The sequence below is a fragment of the Delphinus delphis genome, chromosome 11 (genome assembly GCF_949987515.2).
Source record: "Delphinus delphis chromosome 11, mDelDel1.2, whole genome shotgun sequence".
NCBI classification, from domain to species: domain Eukaryota; kingdom Metazoa; phylum Chordata; class Mammalia; order Artiodactyla; family Delphinidae; genus Delphinus; species Delphinus delphis.
The window spans coordinates 39,963,972-39,978,836 of record NC_082693.1 but is presented as its reverse complement, the minus strand read 5'-3'; the positions used below and the strand labels follow the sequence as shown (position 1 = coordinate 39,978,836).

Below are 14,865 nucleotides of genomic sequence, written 5' to 3'. Positions count from 1 at the left end.
ACAAATGGCCCGTTGAATGTGCCCTTTTCTAGGGTTGGGTTGGTGAGTTCTAGGCACGCAGGCCCAAGGAAGGCACACGGTGGGGATTCTCCACGTGATGGTGCTGCCTTCAGTGCTTGACTCAGAGGCTCTGAGGAAGCCAGGTTAAGATGGTTCTTAGTGGTTTGGAGATTCGCTGTAACCTGGATCTCCCAAGCTTTCTTTGTCTTCAAATGGAGAAAACCTGATCCCCCCTGAAAAGCCCTGGGACTTCAGTTGTTTCTCAGGGATCTTCTGAGCAAGTAACAAAAATTATAAAATAAAATGATGAAAGTAATAATAAAATTAAAATAATAAAATTATATAAGCCTGTTTATCAACTCTAAGATGCCACTGACTGTAGGCTGGGCCATTATTTTATGCATCACTAAGGAAAAAATACTGCTAATTAAAAGGACCAATGCTTGCTTAGCACAGAAACTTTTCTCACATATCACTCTTACGCATAAGTTATAAAAAGTAAAACAATTTTTCTTTAAATGGCAAATCGTAGTGTAATCTCTCTAAAGACATTTAAGTGGCATTTAAAACATGTATAATATCATCAAATACATTTAACAGCAAAATCAACAGTACCAACAGCATAGACTAAGTTCACACACATACAGGCAGTGTGACTACCTCTTGATCATTTGGCCGATAGGAATGTAAGATTTCAGAGTCATGAATGAGGGGGAAATGTGCAACCTAGGACTAATGCAATGCTATATCCTTTGACTAATTCCAAAGCATTTTTATGCATGTGATCTTGTTTAATCTTCCCAGCTTTATAGTACATCATTTTCTAGATAAGGAAACTGAGGCTTAGAGAGGTTGACTTGCCCGAGATCACAGTGAATAAGTGATGAAACTGGGACTTCAAAACCCCAGGCTTGGGACTTCCCTGATGGTCCAGTGGTTAAGACTCTGTGCTGCCAATGCAGGGGGCCCGGGTTCGATCCCTGGTCGGGGAACTAGATCCTGCATGCCACAACTAAAGATCTTGCAGGCCCCAACTAAGACCCAGCGCAGCCAAATAAATAAATATTAAAAAACAGAAAAAAGCCCCAGGCTTTCTGTTCTATCCAGTTGTTTACCAGCATTTGACCTCGTTGTCTTGGATCTTTCTCTTAGAGCAGATGACTGCAACAGTGCAGGAAGTGAGGGCTGCTCTGATTCTCGGCTTCTTCTGATAGAGTTGATTAAAGATAATCCCTGGCAGAGATAGGTGTGCAGAAGTGGTTTTCTTAAAGTTTGGAAGAGTAAAAATATAAATTTAATTTGAGGACATTCTCTTTTTTTCCCCCTCTTCTCTGAAGGTACCAGAAAGCAGCTGAAGAAGCAAACATGGAAAAGAGGAGAAGTGTAAGTATTCGGAAGGCCCCGGACATGTGGAACTTCACAGGCAGAGCCCACGTGGCTCAGCCACCTGCAGCCTCTGCGGGGCGTGGGCTCCGAGTCAGCTGAGCCGGGCATGTGTGCCAGCTGGTCTGACTGGTGAATCATTTGCTCAGGAGAACTTGGCTCAGGTGCAGAGACTCTTATTTTTTCCCTGAGGTTCTCCTTTTGAGCCACTTTTTCTTTCCTGAGTTAAGGATAGAAAGCCAAGTACTTTGCTTGTGGTTATAAAATGGCTTACTGCTTCTGCTCAAATTAGGCTACAGGGCTTCCCAGGCTGTTTCCTTTTTTCCAAATCAAACAACCAGAATGTTTCTCTGCATTTAAGTGGTAGCAGCTGTGCAGCTGTTGTCATTTCCCCCTGGGTTCTTTGTTTAAATCAAACCTCTTGACCCAGTCTAGTTAGCAAGTTTCTTAGCTGCAGGATCCACCAAAGGTGAAAACCTCAGAACCAGCCCTGAGCTCATACCCATGTGTACTCTCCCGCTGGCTAACTTCCAGCTGGGCTGGATAGTGTTTTTCTTTTGAGATCTTACTTGATTTAATGGTACGAGGGAAAAAAACCTCACATATTTGGGCAAGAATTCTTTAATTTGGCTGGCATTACAAAAACATCCTCCTGGCAGCTTTCAGTACCTAACCTATTTAAATTAGAACATAACATGCCCCTGTCACTTTGTTTTCTCTAAGGAGGCAATGCTGAAGGTCTTTGACTTAATTTTCCTGTAATTCGAGAATGGATCCCCTCTGGTGCACTGTAAGAAAACTTACCATCATTTCACTCAGCTGCTGTTTTCTTTTCTTTCCTCCTTCTCTCTCTTGCGTGTTATTTTTCCCCTTTCTCTTTTCTTCCTTCTTTTTTTCCTTTCACTTATTCAATTGGCAAGTATTCATAGAGCACCCACTATATGCCAAGCACTGCTTTAGGCACTAATACAGACTACATCTCTGCCACCATGGAGTTTATATTCTGGTGGGAGAGGCAGACAATAAAGATGTGTCAGGTATGAAACAACCTGAAGCAGGTAAGGAGGATGAGTATAGTGGTCAAGGAGAGATTTGAGCAGAGGTCTGAGGACATGAGCTAGGGAGAAAAATAATTCAGGCAGAAGATAAGAGCGCATGCAAATGCCTCGAGGCAAGAACATTCTAAGTGTATTTGAGGAATAGGAAAGGAAATGTCATGTAGGGCCATTGTGAGGACCTGGACCTTAACTCTGATCGAATGGGGGCCTTTGGAGGGTTTGTGTGCAAAGGAGTAATGTGATCTAACTAAAATTTTTAAAAAGAGGAGGAAGAGACTAGAGGAGCAATGGCAGAAGCATGAAGACAAATTACGAGACAATTGCAGTGATTTAGGCAAAAGATGATAATGGATCGGACTGGAATAGTAGCTGTATAGGTGATGAGAAGTGGCAGGATTTATAGTGAAGGTAGAGAAAAAGAATGGCAACAATGCTTTTGGCCCAAACACCAGGAAACATGCCATTGAGATGGGGAAGATGACAGTAAAAGCAGGTTTAGAGAAGGGGAAATATTTATTAGAAGCTCAGTTTTGGACATGTTAAATGTAAAATTCTTTATTAAGACATCCAAGTGGAGAAGTCAAATAGGAACCTGGATGTACAAATCTGGAATTGGAAGAGATCCAGGCTGGAGATGAGATGTGTGTGTATCAAAGTATCAGTGGTCTGTAAAGATAAGAGATGCATGAGATCACCTGGGGAGTGAGTACAGCTAGAAAAGAGGTCTGAGTACGGAGCTCAGGGGCACCTTGTTGTTTAAAGGTTGGAGATAGAAGGAGGAACCAGCAAAGGAGACTGAGAGGGAGCAGCTGGTGAGATAGCAGTGGAAATAAGAGAACGGAGTGCCAGATGTCCAGTGAAGAAAGTGTTTCTAAAAGACATGTTATCAACAGAGTCAAACACACAGATAGGCTGAGAACTGACCGTCAGATTTGGCAATATGAAGGCCACCGGTCACTTTGTACTATTTGAGAGTGATGGGATAAAGGCCTGATTGGACTAGGTTCAAGACAGTAGGATGACAAAAGTTGATACCACAAGTATGGGTGAACATTTATGGAACACCTTCTATGTGCCAGGTGCTGAAGGCACAAAGAGGAATAAGATGTGGTCCCTGCCTTCAAGGAACTGCTTAGAGTTTGGAAAGTAGAATTTATAATCCCAGTGTTATAAGTACCATATTAAAGAAATACTCAAGGTGCTGGGGGAGAATTTAGGAGGAACTCATAACCTGGACTATGACGTGTCAAGGAAGACTTCCCAGAAGAAGCAGTGCCTGACTGAGCCTGAAGGATGACTAGGAATTAGCTAAGCAAAGGGGGCAAAAGGAGTGGCAGAGGAAGCAGCACGTGCACAGCATGGAGGCATAAGAGAACAGGCACATTGGACAGTTGAAAAGATAATTGTCCCACTCACCAAGATGGAGAATTCAGGAAAAGAAACAGATTAGAGAGTGAGGAGTGAACGGAGGAGAGGCGAGACTTCAGCTTTAGACAAGGATGAATTTAAGATGTCTATAGGATTTCCAGGTAGAACTGAGAGGTAAGGAGAGATTTCTGGCTAGAGTTAATAGGGCATGAATCATCAACAGACAGCTGGTGGGTGAAACCAGAAGGAGGACGTCATCTATAGAAAAATACATAAAGTGGGTAAAGAAGATAACCTAAGGCAGAACCTTGAGAGACGCCACCCATCCTCAGGGAGGGACTGAGGAAGAGAAACCTATAAAAAAAAAAAAAAAAAACTGAAGAGTGGCCAGAGAAATGGGAAGAAATCTAGGAAAAAGGGATGTCACAGAAACCATGGAAGGAAGGAATTTTGTTAAAGGGGGGAGTGGTCAGTAACACCAGATGCTATAGAGAGATCAAATGAAATAAAACAGAAGTGCCCCTTGCAATTGGCAGTTAAAAGGTAAAAGGGTGTGAACAGGTAATCAAAGAAGAAACAATAAATATACAAAAAATGCTTAGCCTCACTAATAATCAAATGTAAAGCAACTGTGAGATATAAATTGTAACCTAAACAGTTGGCAGATGTTTTTGATCGATGATATTCGGCATGTGAGGAATATTCTCATCCACTGTTAGTGAAAAGTCAATTAGGCAATGCCTATTAAAATATTAAGTATGTTTAGTACGCATTGATCCTGCAATTCTACTTCTAGGACTGATCATTGAGAGAAACTCACTAGTGAAATAAAATAAAAGTAAAAGGATATTTATTACAGGATTCTTTGTAATACTTAAACATTTGAAATAATGCAAATATCCATCGGTGGGGTAGTAGTAAATTATGGTACCTACATCCATCATACTAATATATCATATATAATTTTTTTAATTGATTATTTTAGTTTTGGCCGTGTTGGGTCTTCGTTGCTGTGCACGGGCTTTCTCTAGCTGCGGTGAGCGGGGGCTACTCTTCGTTGTGGCGCGCAGGCTTCTCATTGCGGTGGCTTCTCTTGTTGCGGAGCGTGGGCTCTAGCCGTGTGGGCTCAGTAGTTGCAGCATGCAGGCTCAGTAGTTGCGGCTAGCAGGCTGTAGAGCACAAGTTCAGTACTTGTGGCACACGGGCTTAGTTGCTCCAACGGCATGTAGGATCTTCCTGGACCGGGGCTCGAACCCGTGTCCCCTGCATTGGCAGGTGGACTCAACCACTGTGCTACCAGGGAAGTCCTCGTATATGTTATATATGATATTATACTATGTGGTTAAGATTTTGTGTAACGTGGAAAGGTCTTAAAAGCACATTAATTATTAAAGCAAGGTGCAGAATAGTAACTATAGTATGATTTTGTAGAAAAACATTGCAGATAGTGTATAAAAATAAGGAAAAAATTGAGAGCATGTGCACCAAACTGTTGGCAGTGGATATCTTGGCTGGGAGGAATGGGGGAGTCAAATAGGGAAAATTAAAGCATATATTCAAGGCAAATATACATTCTTATATTGACTATGACTTCCCCCCCAATAAGTTTTGGGGTTTTTAAATTAATTTATTTTATTTTTGGCTGCGTTGGGTCTTCGTTGCTGCGTGCGGGCTTTCTCTAGTTGCGGCAAGTGCGGGCTACTCTTTGTTGCGGTGCGCGGGCTTCTCATTGTGGTGGCTCCTTTTGTTGCAGAGCATGGGCTCTAGGCACACGGGCTTCAGTAGTTGCAGCATGCTGGCTCAGTAGTTGTGGCTCGCGGGCTCTAGAGCGCAGGCTCAGTAGTTGTGGCGCACAGGCTTAGTTGCTCTGCCGCATGTGGGATCTTCCTGGACCAGGGCTCGAACCCACGTGCCCTGCATTGGCAGGCGGATTCTTAACCACTGTGCCACTGGGGAAGCCCTCCCCCCCCAATAAGTTTTTTAAATTACTTTTGTAATTGAGAAAAGTAATAAGTTAAAAATAAGATAATGGGGGCTTCCCTGGTGGCGCAGTGGTTGAGAGTCCGCCTGCTGATGCAGGGGACATGGATTCGTGCCCCGGTCCGGGAGGATCCCACATGCCGCGGAGCGGCTGGGCCCGTGGGCCATGGCTGCTGAGCCTGCACGTCCGGAGCCTGTGCTCCACAGTGGGAGAGGCCACAGCAATGAGAGGCCCACGTACTGCAAAAAAAAAAAAAAAAGATAATGAAGTAATTGATGATCCTGATTGGTGCTACTTCAGAAGTGTTTTGGTAGTAGAATTAGAGGGAATGGAAAGTAGTCAAGTGGAAATAGCAATTACACAAGACTGTGCTTTCAACACTCTTAACTGTGAAATGTGGGAGGGAGACAGCAATAGCTGGAAGAAGACAAAGTTGAAGGATGGTTCTTTTTTTTAACAAATTTTTTATTTTAAAATAATTTTGGATTTACAGTAGAGTTATTAAGATAGTACAGAGAGCTCCCGTGCACCTCCACCTAGCCTCCTCTAATGTTAACATCTTCTATAACTGTGCTACATTTATAAAACCTGAGAAATTAACATCGGTACAATGCTATCAGCTAAACCACAGACTTTATTCAAATCTTACCAGTTTTTCCATTAATGACAGACAGTTGCTTTTAAGATCCACCAGACTTGTAAGAGACCTAATTTGTCTCCTGAAGAATAGGGAGAAATGTACATATAAATTTACAGAGGTGACTCTCCAGGTGAAAGAGTACTCACCTGAATACTCCAGGTGAAAGAATATTCATGGAAAGCACGGTAGAGAAACATTCAGGAGCAGGTGGGTAAATTTGTTCCTTTAGCAAATACTAGGATCAGGTTACATGATAGCTTGGATTCCCAGAAATTCAGCCCTCCTTTTCTCTTCCTCTTCCACTTGCATCTAGGACACAGAAACACAGACCATTAATACGACCATCAGTTATATTTTCAGGTTCCTTTTAAGCATGGGATGTGCCACTTCTTGAAATCTGTGCTGTTTGGGCATTCATCTCCATAATGACTGGCTACCACTTTTCTGAGAAGCTCTTAGCCTAGGAATTTATTCCCTTCCTTGGAGTCTGTACATCCAGGTAGTCCGTGTTTCTAGCCCCACTGCTGTATCCTACCAAGTATCCTCCTGCTGTTAAGATGAAGATTCCCCTGCCAAGATTTCAATGTTAAAGCTCATTTGACCCAGCCTCTTCATTTTGTGGGTGGCATAACAGACCCAAAGAGAGGAAGGGACTTATCTAAGGCCCTTTCCAAGTTGAATGCTCCTGCAGAAAGGACACTGCATTGCATCTCCTGAGTGTGTCTGATCCGGATTTAGGCAGCCGGTTATGGTCCAGAGTCAATGTCTGCAGAGATTCTCAGCCTTGCTGGATAGGATGAGCAGCATGCTGGATGTCACCTTGAAAAGGAGGATGTGGTAGTCCAGCAACCAATGGGGCCCTTGAAAACTTGTACCCTCCTTGACTTCCCACTGCCTTATTCTAGGAAAATACTTGGGAAAAAGTTAAAACCCTGACACAAATGACATCGACTAAAATTTCACCTTATTTTGTAGCCCCCGTCCCCCGCCCCAGCCCTACTCTGAAACAGTAGGCACTGTAGAGAGAGTAGAAACAACAGTAAGTGACTGGAACCCAAGTTCAGGATTTGAGAGATGACTGGCTACTGCGGTTGATCACCGTTGTGAGGTATGGCTGGGGAGTGGGGAGGGCCACTCATTTAACAATAGTCACCGCTCCTGGTCAAATACTACATTATGTGCTTTAATATAATCTCATTTATCCTCCACAGTAGCCCTGTATGGAAGTTTCCAGAAATTAAGAAACTTGCCCAGGGTCATTTGGCTGGATGGAGCTGGATTATATAAGTAATGCATGTTCATTGTAGGAAATACAGATACTATACATAAAATAGATAAGTAACAGGGACTTCCTGTATAACACAGGGAATTACACTCAGTGTCTTGTAATAACCTGTAATGGAATATAATCTGAAAAAAAAATCACTGAATCACTTTGCTGTACACCTGAAACTAGCACAATATTGTGAATCAACTATACTTCAATTAAAAATTAATTAAAAAGAAAATACAGATAAAGAAAGAGAAGAAAATGTAGGTGGCCCATGATCCACTATCCAATGATAACCCAGGCTAACTCAGTCCAGTACTCTTTTCATTGTGCTGCCCGGTCTGCTTTCAGCTCTAGCTTTTGTTCTGTGCCTTCTTCCTTCTCTTTCTTCCCCAGAAAGACTGTAGCTACTGCTTCTGCCCCATCTTTGCTTGCCTCAAGCTCTAAAGGCCTGGAAAGCTGGCATGACCTGGGTGGTGCTGCCAGGAGTGATGGCAAGTTCTGGGGCCTTTAATGCTGTCCGACCTTACAGCGCTACCCCTCCCCTACTTGTCCCCACCCCAGCACTTTTGAACTTGTATCCTTAAGAACTCCTTTTAATAAAAGAGCACATTCACGCCTCTGTTAAGATGCCCCGCTAAGGGATGTCCTCCACCCAGGTCCTTGTTTGGGACATTGCTGGTACTCCGTCACACAAATCCCTCTCTTCCAGGTCATGACAAGTAAAGTAGAGATGACAGCTTTCAAGCTGTTTACAAGTAACATCAAAATTATTTGATATTCCATAGAACCTTTTTCTTGTGATATGAAGACGATGCATAATTTTATTTTTATATTCATTTTTATTACACAATGAAAGCACATTTATCCTAAAAAGAAAAAGAAGAAGAAAATACAAATGCCCGTGTCAACCTGTTAACATCCTGATGTCTTTTCTTCTGGACTACTTTTCTATGTTTATATTTAGAAACATATATGTGTATTATAAAATGTGATCATGCTGTCTTTTTTTTTTTTTTTTTTTTTTAATATTTGGCCGCGACTTGGGGGATCTTAGTTCCCCGACCAGGGATTGAATCCAGGCCCAGGCCCACAACAGTGAAAGCTCCAAGTCCTAACACTGGACTGCCAGGGAATTCCCCATGCTGTGTTTTTTTTTTTTCTTTTCTTTTAAGTTTATTTTTAATTTTATTATTATTTGTTTTAATTTTTGGCTGCGTTGGGTCTTCGTTGCTGCGTGCGGGCTTTTTCTGGTTGAGGCTAGCGGGGGCTACTCTTTGCGGTGCGCAGGCTTCTCATTGTGGTGGCTTCTCTTGTTGCGGAGCATGGGCTCTAGGAGCGCTGGCTTCAGTAGTTATAGCACGCTGGCTTCAGTAGTTATAGCACGCAGGCTCAGTAGTTGCGGTGCGTGGGCTTAGTTGCTCCACTGCGTGTGGGATCTTCTAGGACCAGGGATTGAAACCCTGTCCCCTGCATTGGCAGGTGGATTCTTAACCACTGTGCCACCAGGAAAGCCCCCCATGATGTCTTATAATTAGCTTTATTCACTCAAAAGTATCTTATGAGCATCTTTGCATGTCAATAAATATACTTCGATCACATGATATGTCTCTGAAAAAAGTAGTGTCCAGTTACCAAGGCAAAATGCCACTTTGATTCTCAAGGCTCCTGTTTAGGCAGGGCAGAGCAGGTGAAGTTGGAGACCCAGATGACTCATCCATTGTGTCTCAGGAGGGTGCACAGAGCCAAGAGTGCTTCTGGCAGTTAAGGTAGCACCAGCTTTTAAATTTTCTCTTTTCCAACAAGAAAACTTTTCTTGCTGCTTAAATTTCTGGTCCATACATGCTTCCCCCAATGAAGCATCTTGTCAGCTAAGATTTAAACACAAATATCAAGCAGTTGTTCTTCTGTAACTTTCTTTTTTCCATGCCTTGGTCCTACTTGATGAAGTGGCTCTCAGAGTGTATTCAGAAGAGTAATAGGGTGAGAGACTTAATTCCCAATATAGCTGCTAATCCTGTTTAATACCCCAGAGTCTTTCAGTCCTAGGTGGTTTGTCCTTTCTTAGTTGAAAGACCGGTGAGCCACAGGCTGCAGGAATGGAGGGCAAGAAGGTACTGGAGTTTGTGATTTGTTGGGAAGGTGCTGCTGCTTAATTTATTTAGGAGTGCTTTCAGAGTCCGGGACATTGAATTTTACTTCACCCAGCATGTCTCCTCTATTACTGCGGAACAACGTTGACACTTTCCAGGTTGTTTTCAATCTGTCTTATATGTACAAATTAATTCCAGTTTGACCCACGCAAAAGAGAACTGTCTTAGATGTGTAAATGTGTGTCCTTCCATCAAGAGAGGGGGTGGTAGTAGTGTTTCATATGAAGCCTGGGTATTTTTCAACCAAAGGATCTGGAAAATAGTGAATTTTCTGAAAACTGAGGATTTATACATGGACAAACATGTAGAGAAGTACAGGGGGGAAAAAGGATTAGGTTCTTATGTAAAAAATAAAATTTGATTGTTCATGTAAATCATGTCGGATATGATGATATATACATGTAAAAGTCTGGTGGCTGCTTTAAATTTCCACAAAGAGTTTCAATTCTTGATGCTACTGTCCACAATTATTGGTATTGTGTAGTTTAAGCTATACTGCATCTTTGTCTCATTTAGAAGAAAAAAACCCAGCCAGGATGTGATTTTGTGGCACGTAATGATGAACTTTTTTTTTTTAACATCTTTATTGGGGTATAATTGCTTTACAATGGTGTGCTAGTTTCTGCTTTATAACAAAGTGAATCAGTTATACATATACATATGTTCCCATATCTCAGTGATGAACTTTTATTAATGCATATTTACAGGGTTTAAAGTAACTGGTATTTTGCTTTTTCTTTCTGTTTTCCCCATTAATCTCTGGATAAAAAATCCCTTGTCTCCAATGTAACTATCATTAGATCTGAGCTCTCCTTTCTTCTCATTTTGTCCTTATAAGGCTATCCTGTTTTATCACTTCCTGCTTTAGCTCCTGACTTTTTCTCTCTTCCCCTCTCCCTCTCTTGCGGTGGATGCTTTCTCCATGTGGCAGGGCTGTAACTGTTCACAGCTGTCTGAAACGACAGTGGACCGGGAGCAGCTTGGAGTTTTAACTTTCATTTTACAAAGAACAGCATGTTTGAATGTTTCAGCAGGCAAGTTATAACTGGCATTCACTTTTTGTTCTTCTAGAACACTGAAAATCTCCCCCAGCACTTTAGAAGGGGGAACCTGACCGTGTTAAAGAAGAAGTGGGAGAACCCAGTGCTGGGAGCAGACTCTCTCCCAGACTCCGTGCGAAACAGCAGCACCGAGGTCAGGCATAGAGGCGACCCTCCTCCCGCTGAAGTGGCAAACAGCTCTGCCTCTGGGGTCGAGGCTGACCAAGAGGAACGAGTCCACCCCAGACCTAGAATCAAATCGCCTCCTGAAGCTCTTATTCAGTATCCGTACCCCCGCATCGAGGACAGTGAGCATCTTAAAGACCAATCAGCAGAAAGTAAAAAAATGGAAAATTGTCTGGGAGAATCCAGGCATGAAGTAGGAAAACCCGAAATAAGTGAAAATGCAGAAGCTGCAAACAAAATAGAGAAATACAATGTTCCGCTGAACAGGCTTAAGATGATGTTTGAGAAAGGTGAACCAACTCAAACCAAGGTAAGGACTGGGTGGGTTTAAAGCTTGAAAAAGCCAATTCAAGTAGCTAAACAAAGCTGTTTTTCTAGTCTAGACGGTTTGTGTAATGGTGAGTATGTGGTCAGTATGTTTTTTGATTCAAGTTAGACGAGTAGTTAATAAAAAGTCTCAAATGAATTATTTACAGAGATGCTAAGATTTGTGAGTGTGACCCAATTTCACGTGAAATCAAGTGCACACTGGGATTCAGGTCAATATCGAGAAATGAAGAGTTTGATGCTGATTGGGTTATGTGTTTTTGTATGCTTGCCCTTTTAATTTGTCTTCCTGTGCCTTTTGTCATTTGTAGCTTTGGGGGGGTGGAATTACTGCTGAATCTCTCTCTGCCTGGACACAGCTGCAGGCTGAGTGTTAAGGCCAGAGTTTAACATTAAGACTGAGGTTTAGTTGTCTCCTTGCTAGCTGAATCCTTTCTCTTCTCAACTTCCTCATCTGTGCCTTCCAACAAATGTTTTCTATCAGCTAAAATCCTATCCCAGGAAAAATCAATGAAGATAGCCAGACTAGCCGTAGCCTTCAGGAGTTTTGACTTGCAAATACAGAGGGTTGCATTTTCCTACAACTGCTAATGAAACTTGATCCTTCATGTGGAGTGCAGACCAGGTCCCCAGAGGGAATTACTTAACTAGAAAATGAGTTACATATGCTGGTGACTTATAACACAATACAGGGGCCGCAGAGCTGGTAAATTTTTCCAGTTTTCTCATACTTTCCTGCATATCTGGCTTTGTACATGGGGTTGGTTTGTTACAACAGTCATTATAATGAAATAAACAGATCTGATGGGGAGCAAAGCCCTCATTTACTCTAGATTCCCTTTAGATGGGAAAGCAGATTTTTTTCAGCTAAGTATTGGCCCAAATTTCTACATTTGTGAAGTAATGGTATGAAGCATTTCTTCTGAGGTAAAAATTAGATAACTTATCCTAGAATCCTCAGTTATGTTTGGTGTGATGTAGCCATCTCATCTTGTATCTTGCGGTGCCTGTTACTTTTCTACCTGGAAAAATTCTTTAGTGTTCAGCGATCATCTGTTTGAGGATGTATCAATAGAAAGAATTTTTAAAGATTTGCAAAGCTAGAACCCTTTTCTCTGCATGAGTTTTTACTCTGTTTTAACACTGAAACCAGTTGGCAAGAGATGTAACCACAAAGCATTTTATGACTTTTCTTAAACTCTCATCTCTCTCAGTTTTGAGTCCTCTAGGCCTGCCAACTCCCTCTTTCCCCTTTATGGTCTTAATAAAAATAAAAAAAAAAAACTTTAAAAAATTTAAATGGGAAGAAGAATTTTAAATGGAGGGAAAAAATGTCAGAAATCCTAAATAGAGAGGAAGGGTCTTTGTTGTGAGTCAAAGCACCATTGTAAGTCTCCTCCTCTCAGACCCTGTTAGGGGCAGGATGGCTGATGTCATGGCAGCACACACAATGTAGATTCAGTGCAAAAGGCTGGTACATGTCAAAACTGGCCCAAGGTAGGAAATGATTGGGACTGCAGCAAACAAAATGCTGATTATGTGTAAGGATCTGGTGAGAGACTTTTTTCTTGTAAATGTCTAGTGAAAGATGGGCCAGAATAAGCCTGTCTCTTTGTGGCTGGTCAAAGCAGAGAAAAAAATTCTCATATAAAGAAAGGTCCTACCAGCTCAGACTGGCACTCAGCCTGATTGCTAACGGTCTAAGAAGATGGAGGGGTTCTAAGATTGACCTGGGCTTTTTTTTTGGGTGGAGGTACTTTTTAAACTTCCTGATTAAATAGTCATTTGTCGTTTAATGGACTGCTTAGGGAATGTAAAACACAACTGCCCTTGGTTTTATAGCTGCTTCTAAATAAGCATCATTACCCATGTTGGAAACAGTCTAGATTACTTTAAAAATGTTTGTCTAGTATTTCAGTAAAACTGTTTAAAAAAAAGTTTTGTCTACCTTAGTTTAATGAATAACTAATCAGTTTGAAACTAGGTTATGGTTATTGTTATCATAATTTCAGCTTTAATATGGATAAGGCTTTAATCAGGAAGTTACATAATTGGATCTTTGGAAGGAAGCTCTGAGAAATATGGTGGAGACACTAGCAGTCCTTTTCGGAGCAAGAGTATACAAGTAAGAATGATTACCTCAGAGCTAAAAATTTAGTACTTCTGTGAGACAAAGGCATATATTAGGTACAAATCATGTGAATCTTTGTCTCCATAATAGAATTTTAAAGAACTGGACTAAATCTCAACTAACTAGCTGAGCAGGGTCAGGGAGCACATAGATAATGGAAATGCAATGATCTAAATCTTTTATCTCCTAAATCTTTTTATCAGAGTTATTTACAGGAGGCCAAGTTAATTGGCTTGAGTTCTACTTTTCTTAGTCTCTCTTGCTCCCTTTTGTCTGAGATGGTTTCTGTTCTTGTCCACTTTTCTTCCTGATCTCTTCTCTGCAGTCCTGTTTTTTTCTCCCTCCCTGTGTAGTCTCATCTCTTTCCAGGACTCCAAGAGACGTATCCCAAAACTAGCTTCTAATCTTGAATTCTTAACCCAAGCTTCAGCCCCAATTTTGTGGTTGCCTGCCGGATCACACATCTCTTTGTGAATATCCCTTAAGCACTCAAATTCAAGAAGGCTAAAAAAGAATCCATTATCTTTCCAACCAAAACCCGCGCTACCCCTGGTGTCCCTTAGTGCATCACCATTCACCACATCTCCTGGTCTGTAAAGCTTGGGATCAGTTCTTCTCTGTGCCTGCCTCTTCTCAGTCAGTCACTTACTAAGCCATCTACATAAGTCTACACATCTCTCAAGTATGGGCCATTCTCTCCAGGAGGTCCCACATTTACTTCTATGGTTTAGCCTTATTACATCTTGCCTTGTGGTATTGCTGCAACCTTTCCTATTAGCCTCTCATTTTTTTCTTCCCTTCCATCCTCCACACTGTTGCTATTTATTTTTCTAAGCATAGTTGTAAATTACGTTATTCCCTTGATCAGAAACTTTGGATGTCTCAGAATTAATCCATATTTAATATTTGGGTCTTCTACAGTCTGAGCTCAACCTACCTTTCCAGTCTCATAGCCAATCTTATACTCAAACCCTGGATTATTCCTCATTTTAAATCAGTCATATCTTTCCCCTAATTTCTACCTCTTGAAATCTTACTCCTCAAGGTCTAGGAAGACTGTGAGACCTACCTCAGTTTTTTCCCAGATGAAATTACCTTCACCCTCCTGTAGAATTTTCTTTTTACTTCTCTTTGGTCACTTATATCATGCTTTCTTTAATAGTCATGTATGAATTTGTACACTCCCCAGTCTATAATTCTTTCAAAGTAATGATGCTTTTATCTCCCAGTGGTCAGCACAATGACTTGGCTCATAGTGTTTATTTAGTAAAAAGGAGAAAAGAAGCTTAGAACTCAAATAACTTATAAATAATGAGAACTGATTAAAG

General features: G+C 41.5%; 1 protein-coding gene and 1 non-coding gene across 4 annotated transcripts in view; both read left to right on the top strand.

The window, feature by feature from the left end:
• Positions 1 to 14,865, top strand: part of LIMA1 (LIM domain and actin binding 1) — an 82,964-nt gene that overhangs the window by 39,557 nt on the left and 28,542 nt on the right. For all 3 annotated transcript variants that reach the window (XM_060024753.1, XM_060024751.1, XM_060024752.1), the window contains exons 3-4: positions 1,338 to 1,383; positions 10,925 to 11,389. In XM_060024753.1, coding sequence (XP_059880736.1) covers positions 1,338 to 1,383; positions 10,925 to 11,389 — 511 coding nt within the window. The remainder of the gene's footprint in view (positions 1 to 1,337; positions 1,384 to 10,924; positions 11,390 to 14,865) is intronic.
• On the top strand, positions 920 to 992 carry TRNAG-GCC (transfer RNA glycine (anticodon GCC)). Its single transcript has one exon. It is a non-coding gene; the product is annotated as a tRNA-Gly (tRNA).